This window comes from Pleurodeles waltl, chromosome 6 (assembly GCF_031143425.1).
Source record: "Pleurodeles waltl isolate 20211129_DDA chromosome 6, aPleWal1.hap1.20221129, whole genome shotgun sequence".
In the NCBI taxonomy this organism is placed as follows: domain Eukaryota; kingdom Metazoa; phylum Chordata; class Amphibia; order Caudata; family Salamandridae; genus Pleurodeles; species Pleurodeles waltl.
This window is the reverse complement of record NC_090445.1, coordinates 250,106,046-250,119,792: the sequence shown is the minus strand read 5'-3', so window position 1 is coordinate 250,119,792 and position 13,747 is coordinate 250,106,046. Positions and strand designations below refer to the sequence as shown.

Here is a 13,747-nt window from a genome sequence, read left to right as displayed (position 1 = left end):
TGCCTAAAATTTACACAGATCTACAATTTAGAAATGATACAAAAGCTAATCTGCAAAGAAAAGATTTGTCTATCCTTAAAAGTGTTCAAGCTATCAATCCAACATTTAACTGACCAAGAGAGTGAACACAGTCATTATGGACATGAAACAATATCTTCACGACATTATAATAAAAATGAAAGATATTACTTTCTACAGTAAATGCATGGGATACCAGAATATGGTATCCGAAGTCACTTCTGAGATGACTGGGTCATTCTGAGAATAAATCCTCGTTTCATGCCTAAAGTACCCTATGATTTCCACTGGAATGAACCCATAATTCTGAAAACATTTTTTTAAACTCTACAAATGGCAGCAGAAAGAGCGCTACACACACTGGATGTGAAATGATGGGTCAAATTGTATACAGACAGAACATGCAACTTCACAAAATTAGACCAACTCATTTTAGCCTTTAGTGCACTTAGTAATGCACATAAAATATCTAAACAAGTTACAGGCAACGAGGTATCACTGGCCACTATGGTACTGTAACAACAAAGTGGGGAATCTATTGCAAGAAATTTTCTCCACACACACTATCAGAAGTGTGTCAAATGCTAAGTCTTGTTTGCAGGAGTCTCGTCGACAGACATATGTTGTGTAGAAATGTGGAAATACATGTACACGTTCACTCAGCACTATTGGCTTGAGTCTCCAGTACAGAGTGATGCCACGGTTGGACAGGCAGGTCTAGTCCATCTTTTACAATAAGGTGAGCCACCTTGAGTACATTCCCACCTTCCACTTGCTTAATATGTTGCTTTCATGGTACTGCTATCTATTCTGATTCACACATGTGAATCTATGAAAGATCCAATTCAGGAGAAATGTAAAAAATACTTGCTTGTGAATGTAGTTCTCCAGAACTGGCGTCTTTCCTAGATTCACATGCGACCCTTCCACCTTCCCTTGAGACGTTCACCTACAATAGAGCTAATTTCAAACTAGTGCTGTAAGACATCTGAGGAAAAGTAGTTTCTAAGGCTGTGGTTATCAAGCTGATTGTCTCTGGTTGGTTGAAGTTTGGTTCTTTTCTAATAAATAATGTGAATAGGCTACTAAACATTCTGTTTTAGCCATGCTAATGCATTCACATTGAACTGCTTTTAGAGATTACTGTGGGGCTCCCAGTTCAACGACAGGGATGACTCAATCATGTGAATCAATGAAAGACCCAGTTCTGGAGAAATTTGTTGTTACACTGTTATAACACAGTAATACTAATATTAAACTGTGAGCCAAAACATGCGTTTTAGTATTTTCGCATTCGATCTGAGTGTACACTCTGCACTTACCCATCTTTAAAGAAGGATCTAGAAAAACCTGCTAAATAAATAATACTAAAAGATCTACATTGTTGAAATTGCTAACTCATATTTATCAACTAGACAAATACCAAATGCTTATAATTGCTGTTTTATAATTGTCTTCTTGCCAAGGCAAATTGATTAAATTATAGGCTACCCCTCATATTTGGTTAGATGCTCACAATTAATTATACTGACAGCCTATTGTTTTCCTCTTACATAATTGGTCCGCTTAAATTTGAAACAGAATTGTGTATATGTTCTCATTGCCCACCTATGTCTACCGTCCTTATGACTGCAATCCATAATCAGCTCTCATCAATCACTATCTTTTTCTAGTTATGTGCAGCCTTTGACATGGTCAGCCAGCAAACTTGCTACTTTTTCTCTGCCTTGGGTGCCAGTGGCACTGCACTTCAATTGTCCGCTTTTTTTTGCAACCAATATTTGGCTATTTTCGGATAGTTATCACTATCATTGTTTTTTTCCTGCCGGTTGGCATCCTCCAAGTTTCAGTCCAGGTTGCACTCTGAGTCCACCACACTGATTAACGTTCCACTACTGACATTGTTTTTTATACCACATCACCTCTACACAGATGAGCCATTAATTTTCCTTTCTTTTCTTCATATTTAACCTCAATATAAAGATTTCAGATTGCCTTTAAGCAATTAAACACTGATGCCTACTTGGTCCCTGATGCTCCTTGATTTTCGCCTTTTGAATATAGAGACAAAATCTCAGCTCTCACAATACTGCACTCACAGATCATTCTTTTCACACAACCGGATCAATACCTACCTCTCAGCTTGGAATTTAGAAGAACAGTTGTGTTCAACTGCAATATTTACTTCCTTCATCTCTGGCCACCTTAATTCGATGCTACAAAACTTTGCCTGCCTTCTATTCTGCACCCCAAAATCTAACATTGACACTACCAGGACAGCAGCATTCAAATACTTTAAGGACATCCACTGTAAAACTGAAAAAAGGAAAGTAAGGGGCCAAATGCAAAATACAGCTTTAAGGTAAGGGAAAACCTGCTGGGTGTCCTAAAGTCTACAGGTGGTTCTTTTTAATGTGAAGAGCATAGCTCAGACAATTGCCGTAATTCATTTTGAAGCGTGTGTAAGGCATGCTAATTGTATAAGAAAATGGATGTTTTCTTTGCTTAATGACTTCAGTAAAGATTTTCCTAGAGGAGAAGACAACAAGTAAGTAACTTTTGCTACTCTATTTTAGGGGTTTTATTGATTGTCATGCTCTTTGGTTAGACTAGCAATCTCATCCCCAACTCTTTTATGTGAATTCAGAGACGACCTGTTTTCATCATACTGGTTGGCCCGTTTTCCCTTTTTACCTTTGCTTCTCTTCATGTTTTCAATGTCACTATCAGTTCCTTGCTTTTCTGTTACTGCAGAAACAAGAAATATGACTACAGAGGCCCAATTCTTTCCTGTTACCCACTTTCCTGATTTTTCATTTTTCATTTTTTAGCCTTACTATTCCCTTTCCTAAGTTTGCATTGCTTTATTCAATCACAAGGCTTTCCTACGACAGAGGTATTTGATAAGCAGGATACTACCTCTTCAGTTACACAGACCACTTAAATGTCACCATCTAAGTATGAATGAGCCCATAGTTACGAAACAATGATTTAGTTCTTCTAACCTCCCCATGTTTTATCACAAAGACCTTTTTCCATAAAGAGTGAAAAATGTCCTTCCTTGTATAGAGGAAGGGCTAGGCAACAAGATGGGCTATATATACTAAATTTAGTGAGACAAGATGAACACATTCTTAAACAACCATACTATAATGGATAGTTGTACATGGCCTAATAGAAGACAAGGATTATCATATTTGAGGGATCTAGGACCTGGTTTGCTTTGAGGAACTCTATGAGTTGCATGTTGATTGCCTTTTCATTAACCTTGGCTGGGAAGGGAAGCAGAGAGATGGGTCTGTAATTCTTCAAATCCTTCAGGTCTGCGCAGGGTGTCTTAAGGAGTGGGTTGATTTTTGCGTGCTTCCAGTCAGATAGGAAGGTGGCTTTTTTGTTGGAGCGGTTGATAGTCCGGCAGAGCGCTGGTGCGATGGTTGTGCTGGCCAGGTTGAAAATGTGATGTGGGCACAGGTCTGAGGGTGCCCCTGAGTGGATGGAGCTCCTGAGTTTCCGGGTGCCTTCTGTGGAGATCGGGGCCCAATGGTTCAGGATGTGGTGCTGCGTGGAGTCCATGGTGGTGCTGGTGGGCGGTGGGTGTGGGCCACTTGTAGCTGCTCTGAGCAGCATCAACTCCTAATAATCCTTAATGACTCACTCAGTAGGGTAACAGTTGAGGCTGTGGTTAGTTAGAGAAACGATAAACTAAGACTGCCTTTCGATGAGCACTAGATGTAGACCTTTTTCCACTTGACCTTTTAGAAATTTGTTTATGGATTCCACTGCTGCATGAATTAGAATTGCTCTATGATCATTGGTAATGTCTGGTTGCCAGAACCCATTGTTTTTAGGAGCCAAGCTTAAATCCTCAGTGAGCTTAAGTTGTGTAGTAGGGACTGGCTATAGCACCTCAAGAGAAAATCCAGCTGTGATTTCAAGTTAATGCTCAAAGTCTTGAAGAGGTGAACCTGAAACATTATCTTGGCCTGACCATGATGAACAGAATCAAGTGGTATGGTTTGCTTTTCAGTTTTGCAGTTCCATCTGGGATACAGGAGAGACACTGAAAAAAGCTATGTATGTATGTGTCCCTGACCAATAGTTGTAAAACAAATTGTCCCACAATCTGTTTGGTATGTATCCCTGGCAAAGAATTCACATTTTGTCTTGAGTTGAGTAACACAAATGGCTATCTTCGGTTTGCCCCATGGCACAAAGGATATGAAGCATTTGCCCCTAGTTGAACATTTGTCGCAGTCATTTGCAGTGAACCTTAGCGAAATCCAATTGATGTTAATCCTTTGCAGGTGTACCATAGTTAGGATTATGTTGTGATGAATGGAAGACTCATTCCTGTAGGTGTGGTTCTGGGTCCACCAGGATAGTGCCTCTTTTGTTCTAGGCATGCCCTAGACTCAGTTGTTGAGAAACGTGAAAACTGGAAGCATTGCATGTCTAATGTCTCTAGTACATGGCACATTCTGAGAAGGAAGGGGGATGAGAGGGATGCATGATGACATCAGCCCAATAGCCCACTTAGCAAGTGCACCATGACCACTGAATTATTTCGGTTTTGGCAGGCTCACTACTCTTTCTTACATAAAATATTGTTTCCCATCCAAAGTATCGGCCTTAGAATATGGGTGTTGTGAAACAGGATCATTGGTGACTTTTCTGCATTATATGTTGAATAACCTTAGGCAGGCTGTTTTCAAGGGGTTTGTGGCAAGCAGGGATCAACCTTTGACTAGCCATTCACCATGATACGGAAATGTCTGGTGACCCGATTTCATGAGAACGTTGCCAGTGATATCATGAATTTTGTGAATATTCTCCGTGCCACCCTACACCCAAAGTGAAGGACTTTAAACCGGTAATGGGATATCTGTATTCTCGTTCCATCAGAAGCCATAGCATTTACTGAAGGATAATTGAGGCAACCAGATTGTGCTGCTGCTGCTTGGGGGGAGCTTCGCATGAAGTGGAACATTTTTTAGGATTCAGTCTGCGGGATTTGAATTGTGGCAGTTTATCCTGCACTGTGACTGGGGCACAGAATAAAGACGATGCTGGATCTAACATTCACATCTGTGTTATAAATTGGTAGTAGTGATTAACAATTGCACCTCTGAAGTCCTTATATATAAGTGGGTATATAATAAATCCAAATGCAACAAGATAATTAAGGTTGGTAGATGGGTATCAAACACCCTACAACCAGGGGTGCATATTTACACTACAACCACATGGGTCCAGTATCTACACTATGTAAAATAATAGATGCTACAGCACTCAGTTACAAGTCCACAATAAAATAAATGTCTATACTGTAAAGAATTGTATCAGATGATTCACCTATGGGGTTTATTTAGAAACGTAGACTTCTGTAGTCTTTAGTACACTCAAAAAAGGACAACAGCCAACACATGTTTCGTCATGCAGTGGCTTTTTAGAGGCTGTGAAATCATGTACAAGTACATAACAGTCAGGATATATGAATATAGAGGGATAAACAGCATAAATTGGAGTTACTAGAGTCCATGGCAAACAACAGCAATCATGGTGATCAAAGTCATAAGAGGCTCCTGTGATAGTGTATGTGCTAAGAAACGCATGGGGACAATTTGACATTGAATATCTGGTAAGTCCTAACATAACAAAATGGTTAGGATGGAATTGGAGGTATTAAAAATGAATGACTTAACTCTGAAGGGCAAAACAATGGAAATTTGCTAATACAGAAACTGAATAGCTCTGACACCTAATAACTTGTGAGAGAGTTACCTCCCAAAACCAGATTTAGTTAGAACTGTTAGTGATATTCTGTCGCCCACCGCAAGAATATTGTTGCAGCATTTCTGGGGATGCTTGAGTTTTACTCAAAGTTTACTAATGGATTGGCAACTAAAACAAGTGACACACAGACACTCCAGAAGAAAGGTGTTGACTTTAGTTGGTCCAAGGATGAATATCTGTTGGTGAAACGCAAATATGACAGAGTCTCAGTTTTGCAGAATTTTTAACCTGCAATAACTACATGTGTTATCACAGATAGAAAGGTTTAAATGTCAACTCAGCTCAGGTTTCTGATAGTGTTTGTAGAGCGTTTGAAGGGTTTGGAGATTAATTACTCTGTGATTGAACAAGATGGCTTAGCTGGATCTTGGAGTATATGCAAGTTTCTACGAATATTATGAATTCTGCTTCTATCAGGAACTGTAGCATTTACTGCGGAGCCATAATGCAGGAAGCTTGATTCCTTGGGAAGCTGTGGAGGTAGTGTAGGCCTAGAATGGGTCTACAGTATCCTAAATTATTTTTCCTTATGAGGAAGACCCCCAGAGTGAAACCTTACATTTCTGTGGTACTCAGAAACTGGTTCAATAATTCATTAGCATGGCATAGATTTCTGCTTTGAGTAGGGAGATATTCTGATGTTTGACTTTGGGTGGAGCATCCACAGAGAATGCTGTTGCATTTGAGGATGTAACCAAATTGGATTAGGTCTGGGACCCATTGATCCAATGCTGTTGTGGCCCACTCTTGCTAGCAAGCCAATATCCTCCCTCCTAGACGCCAAGAGAACACAAGTACTGGTCTGTGCCACTGCCACTAAGGAGTGAGTGTTGTCATCTAGAACCATGACATTTTGACTGTATTTATCCTCTATGTTAACATTACAGCTTTGTAAAGAAAGAAAAAAAAAGGACCCTACAAGGTTGTTCTTGTGCAGCAGAATAAATCCAGGGTTGTTGCTGATAACTCCAGGGTTGGTATTATTGATGATATGACATTTGCTACTCCCCACTGCACCTTCAAATGGCTGAGAGTCCTCAGGAGTACATGTAGGTATATATTCATTTGCTTTTATATGTAAAAGGGCATCAATATACTTTCAAAGAGATATTTGCAAAATTCTACCTCTGATTTAAAGTAGGTATTTCACAGCCATCCTTGTCTGCCTAACAAAGCAGCCTCTGCAAGCTGTAGAGATCCTATATTTGCCATTCTTTGCAGACTTTATGGTCGCTGCAGGGCTTTCTCCCTTCCATGAGGATTTCCCTAGCTTTCGGCTTTCTAACATCCAAAATTAAGTTGATGAACAGATCTTTTCAGTAACAAATCTGGCAATTGTATCTGCTCAATACTGCCAGAAAATGTGCAGCCATTATATATATGTCTACTACTAAAGACACACACTTTCCACATGCATCCGTTCCAGGGCCTTTTTCTGTCAGGTGGAACTCTGTATGGGGAAGACAGTTTTATTGACCTTCTCCAGGCTTACTGCATCACAACAGAATCAGACTTTGGGTGGCATGTGAAGCATACTCTGGTGTTGTCTAAAGCTTTGCATTTTTTGGGCCATCCTTACAAAAAGTGATGGTATTGCAGCTTTTATTACAATCAGTATTAGACTCTCTTGCAGACATGGTCTAAATTGGATAGCTTTGAGAGACTTCCTAGAGGTACCTGGGATCTCATACAGAAAACATCCACCGTAATCCTAATTTGTGATGGAGAGCTTCAATTTTCTTGAAACTGGAACTTTGCAACGTAGCCAGGTGGTAAGCTGGATGAAGCATAGTCAGTTTGATGGTAGGTGCTATACAGTTTCCACACCTAAACTATACACAGGATTTAGGGTTGTGCTGTTTGCCCTATTCTGTGACATCATTATTATTATCATTATTGTACATGTCGGCTTCTGATAGCTTTGGTAGTAGGCCTGGTGGAAGAGAATGATTTTGAGTAAGTTCAGCTGATGGCGGTGGTGGAGGCAGACTGCCTATGTAGCAGAATGGGCAAAGGCATTGGACTCTAAGGAGGTCCTATGGGAAACCTCTAAAAGTAGTCCACCATCAATTGCTGCAGTTTGTTTTTTGATCGACAGTCAATTGCAGCGAAGATGGTACATTATAATGCTCTTTATTCTTTCCTAAGAGTCCTAATGATGGTCCCAATGTGGTTGTTTATCTAGCCATTCATCATCCCTGATGCATGGATAATATGGGTGGACATTTCTTTACATATCCATTCAAGGTGCCTTGTAGCTCAAAGAAACCTTCCTTCAAGTCCTGATACCTGATATTGAGTTGTGTGGGACAACATGCAGAACCATAAGGAGCTTTCAAATCAAAATTCTCTTCAGCCTCAGTCTCTAGTATCTTAAGTGGCAGCTGAGGAGACACTTCCAAGGGTTAAGTAGAGTTTTGATAACAATGATGTTGGGATCCCTTCGTTTGAAATTAGTGTGATAGTCTTAGTATGTTCTTTCCTGTTGTCAGCTCTGTCATTAATGTTGATAGCTCTAACGGCACAGGTATCAACAGGCACACTCCATCATGGTCATAAGGAAGGTGTGGATAGTTGCACTGCCAACAAAGGAGTGCCTATATACATAGGTATCAGTGTGGCATTAGCATAAAGTGTGGTTGGAGTCACCGAAGGGTGATATGTGGACAAGGAAACAGTAAATGGTGCAGATGTCTTTGATTGGAGCACAGATGATGGTGACTTTTGCTGTACCTCTGAAGCAGGTGAAGATTCCGAATGATGTGTAGGCAGAAGCGTAGCTGATGATGCTGTTGTCAAGTGTTATCGCTGTGGGTTTTTGCTTGAATGTTATTGTCTTCACTACATACTAAGGTGAAAGTTTGGAGATCCTGTGAGACTCTTTGAGATCCTCCTTATCCATCTTAGTCAGAGATCCAAAAGATGTAGACAAGCTTCTTTTGGTGCCTTCTTAGATTTCTCATGTTCTTGCTTTTGTGCTTTTTTCATGTAACTAGAGTGGTTTGGGGTGCTTTTTACTAATTCATCCAGAGAGGACTGCTGGTCTTAGATTTTTTTAATCACAGCAAGAGTGTCACAGTGCAATCAATAAACAATCGGAGCTTCTGATGAACATTTTCAGCAGGTTTTGCTCTTGGTGTACAGTAGAAAATTACATTTGGGTGGGATGGGGAGGACCGGTCTATTCTCCCCTTTTTGGCTAGAGATTGAGCCTTTCACATATGATGTGCTACCCTACTGGTATTTACAATTTTCTGTGGATCTTCCACCTTGATGTCAGTGACTGATTCAAACATTTGAATCTACGAAAGATCCAATATTGGTGAAATTAGTGATATAGTCAGGCTAAACTTAGAGGCAATGTATTAAGTATTAAGCAGTACACAAACAGTAACACAGTGAAACCACAAAACAATAAAAATCCCACACTAATTTAGTAAAAACGAGAAAAGTTTAATACATTATTTGACACCTAAACCATCAAAATCCAATTAGTAGAACCAGAGCTATGATTTTTTTAACTCCTCAGTTTTAGAAAATGGCCACCTGGGCACTTTTAACAGCACAACTAAGAGTCCCAGAGTGAAGGGAGACCTCTTGGGGGTGCAAGACTCAATCAGGCTGGGTCCATGTGCAGGTTTAAGATGGTGGAAGCCTGTTATGTTCCTGTGGCTCAAAGCAGGAGACCATCTGAACTAGCCCTAGGAGTAACTTCCAGAGTCATGGGTGTAGGTGGGGATGGAGGGCTCTGCAGCAGGGCTAGACTCTGAAGAGCCAAGCAGGCTCCAAACAGCAAAGCAGTCCTTCCAGGTATAGCAGCAGTCTGGCAGAGTGCAGAGCAGGTCACAGCACCAGGAAGTGCTCTGAGAGATCTTCCACAGGTCCACTAGTGAACTGAGCAGCATGTCTGAGAGCGCTCTTTTTATACCCTGGTGCCCTGCTCCTAGAAGTTGGGGAAAGTTTCCAGAAAGGTTCTCTGAAGTTCCAGGAACTTCCTGCCTTCTCTGCCCTGGCTCCTAGCTGGCTGCACTGACAACACAGCTTTGTTAAGCCTATTGTGTGGAGGCAGGGCCCAGCATATTCAGTTGTAAGTGGGGCTGTGCTTAGCTCCACCCCTCATTAAGTCCGTTAATGATCCATTCACGCTCTGCTAATCCCCCTAAAGTGTGACTGTCTGGGGTGAATTCACAAAGTCCAAACCATCAGCTACACCCAGTCATGTGACCTAAGGCAGGTTACAGGCACAGAGGGCTAAGGGCAGGAAAATACCAACTTTTTAAAAGAGGCATTTTCAAACTTGTGATGACAATTGCCATTGAAGAGGGTTTATCATTACAAGTTCAAGTTCATAAGTACCAAACATAACATATCTACCACCTCTGGTATAGAAATTACGACGTATTAATTTTAATAAGGAACCCCAAATGTTACACAATGGGAGGGTTAGGCCTCTCAGTACTGAGAAAACAAATTTGGAAGTTCTTCACTACTAGGACATATAAAACTAAAAAGTACATGTCCTACCTTTTAATTACTAAGGGCTGCTTAAGGTCTACCTTAGAATTGACTTGCATGTAATAAAAGGGGATTTTAAGGCTTGGCAAGGGGATTTAAATGCCAAGTCGACATGGCAGTGGGACACTGCCTTCAGGCTACAATGGCAGGCCTGGGACATGTTTTAAAGTGCCACTAAGTAGGAGGCACAATAAGTGCTGCAGGCCCAATGGTAGAATTTAATTTACAAGATCTGAGTAAATAGTACACCACTTTACAAGGGACTTACATGGTAATTACATGTAATTTAAATATAGCAATCAGGTATATGCCAATCAAACCATGGTTAGGGGCGTGAGCACATGCACTTTAGCACTGGTTAGCAGTGGTAAAATGCACAGAGTCCTAAGGCCAACAGAGCAAAACTCCAGACAAATAGGAGGCAAGCAGGCAAAAGGTGTGGTGGAAGACCACCCTAAGGCTGACAGGTCTAACAGTTGCTAAATGCAAGGCATTTTCCCTGCCTAAGATGCATTTACAAGACTTAACATGCAGAGTGTGTTATGCACCTTGCTGCCGTAACATGAATGAATAATACATAATATCAAACAGGAGATTTTAAAAAACAGAGAATAAGTAAATGAACTGTAGTGTAACTCAGCTACCTCATGTGTTCAAACACCGGGTTCATGAAGGTAGTAGTGGGTGCAGTGGCGTGAGATCGGGGAGAACAGCTTCCATTAGCTATACCTTCAGAACGGACACGAAGTGAGGGATCTAGCGCTCGGCTTGAGCGATAAGGTTCAATATTGCCACCAGTCATGCAAGTGCTGTGTTCACAGAGCAAATATGACTGGTGCTCATGTAGGAAGGGTTTCCAAAGCTGTTGAGCTGGCAGCACCAGCAGCCAAAGGCTCTATGGTGGAAGAGACAGTGGCATGAGTGCATTATAAAGGAAGGAGTGAGAAGCACACACACTGCTGTGGCCCTCCACACCTAGTGGGATCTTCAAATCAATGGGATAATTACTTTAGGTTGAGCCATATTCAAAACAAAAACTATTTTTTAAGTCAGAACTATTTGAAGTGCAGTGGGCTGTTAAGAAATATGATGGACAGCCAATTGTGCCAATGCGTGAAGAGGGCTCACATTAAACAAACTAATGTCTATAGGGAGATGACCAAAAGCCTCTCACTGCATGTTTATGCATGTGTATATCAAACGCAAAGAAGTTGATGGGAGGATTAGTCTAACCACAGGCAATCGCCTGGGTAGCATTCCAATGCAACAATCTTTTGCCCTCCATGCCGCCTCTGAACAGACCCAGCTATATGCAACTTGGTTTTGACCCTGCTCCAGTAGAAACAGTCACGCTCTAACTGCCGAGACAGGTCCTCTCTGAAACCAGAATGTGAGCACCCCAAGACCGGTTTCACCCTGATTGGGGCTTTTCCGTCAGGTGCAGCTTGGTTCCAGTGGCACCATGAGCAATGGACCCATGTCTGGGCATGCCCTAGGCCAATTAGGGTGTTATATAGAACACACTCATGTTGGGTGGAGGATACTTGAAATAAGTCTAAGCAATGGTAATCACTTGTGAGGCCATTATAACCCATCATTCTTGTGCTCACTATGACACCTCAGATTAGACCCAGCTACAAGCAAGTCAGTCTTGGATCTAGTGCACACGGTGCAACTGGAACCAAACTATACCTGGCTGATGAGCCCTAATAAGAGCGAAACCAGTCTTGGGTTGATTGTGTTCCGGTTCAGGAGGACCTGGCCTGCAAATTCTGGCTGGATTATTCTCATGGGAGGAGGGTCAAGATTAATTTGCATATGGCTAGGTCAAAACTGAGGTGGAATGGTGTGTAAAATAACAATGGAATGGGATGCGGCCTGAGAAATTACCAGTGATTGAGATTATTTCAAGCATTCCATCATTATGTTTTGTACACTTTCGTATTCATGTGTATATGCATGTTGTCTGAGGCTGGGCTGCAGTGATGGCTGGAGGTGTTGCCATACAGATAACGCTGTTTTAAGGCCTAATGAAAGTGCTTCTGAACGTAGCTGTATCTCGAATTTGGTACACTCCAAACATAAAATATTTACATCTGATTAAGCTAATCTAGATTTGGATGTGCCCAGCTCCTACTTTAATTTTAAATCAGGTGGTTTGCCAGTGAGATATAATAGCGGTTTATAGGTAGGCAGAAAGGTGACACAAAGCATATATCCATTATTTGCAAATATAATATAATTTACATCTTTATATCTTTATTTATCCATTTCCGCCTGTGCTGGAAATAATTTTTTTCATCCAATATCTACACAGGGACACAATTAAACGGGTCAGGCTGGAATGTCATATTTACGCTGATTCTTTCGTAAATGTATATTATTGTCTTTTCTGTTTTTTTCTGACTCTTTTTAAACGTTGTGATGTATTGAATTAAATAACCTGAGAAGCGAACTATGGGGTGTTATTGTTGTTTAATAAACAATTCGAGCTATCCAAACATTGTAAATATAAAATACAAACCACTGTATGATTGCTAATGGGAGCTTATGAGCCAGCACTGGGCATGAGGTTGGCTACTAGGATGATCTAATACGATGTGTGGCTTCCTGTTGCTCCCTAATCCAGGAGGTTCTCCTAACAATAAAATGTAATATACCCCAATGTCACATTATAAACAACAAATTGTATATAATTTAACACACAATCTGAAGATTACGATAGATAATCAGTAGTTTAATTACTGTTCGCTCACCTTTGCTGGTTTCTCTTGAGAGGTAGTTTGATTTTTAACATCATGATGCGCTGCAGAAATGTCAAGGCAAAAAATAAAATAGTAAACCTCAGCTAGAAACAACACATATAGCTTCATTTTTCCATTACCACTTTCCTCTAAATCAAAATGAAATTATCATTGTATTATAATCTTCAAAATACGACGATTTAATATATTTAATAAATAGGAAAAATAATTATTGCAAATACTTATTTTCATAAAAGTAAGAGACAGTTCTTTAAATATGTCTGTGTCTCCTGTGTACTGCGTTGAAAAATACACCTTGCCTGCAGTAACTAATGATAGCGAAAATATGACCCAAACAATCACTCAAAAGGGTGTCAAATACACCAGCTTAGGCAAGATGAGTTAGGTTAAACAAAAATTATTTTTGGGTATACTTCCATCAAGCTATCCATGAGTTTAGAAATCTTAGAGGCAAGAGGGAAAGACACATCGGCCCATATTTATACTTTTTGACGTACAACTGCGCCAACGCAGTTGTGCGTCAAAAATGTTACCGCCGGCTAACGCCATTCCAACGCGCCATGCGGGCGCCTTATTAATGGAATGACGATAGCCGGCGCTGCGGATTGGTGTGCGTCAAAAAAAATGACTCACACCAGGCAGCGCTGGCGTATGGG

The 13,747-nt window shown here is 40.8% G+C and overlaps 1 protein-coding gene across 4 annotated transcripts in view; it reads right to left on the bottom strand.

Annotated features, from left to right (window-relative positions):
* Positions 1-13,747, bottom strand: part of MAPT (microtubule associated protein tau) — a 755,319-nt gene that overhangs the window by 393,934 nt on the left and 347,638 nt on the right. For all 4 annotated transcript variants that reach the window (XM_069238040.1, XM_069238043.1, XM_069238041.1 and 1 more), the window contains one exon: positions 13,083-13,132. In XM_069238040.1, coding sequence (XP_069094141.1) covers positions 13,083-13,132 — 50 coding nt within the window. The remainder of the gene's footprint in view (positions 1-13,082; positions 13,133-13,747) is intronic.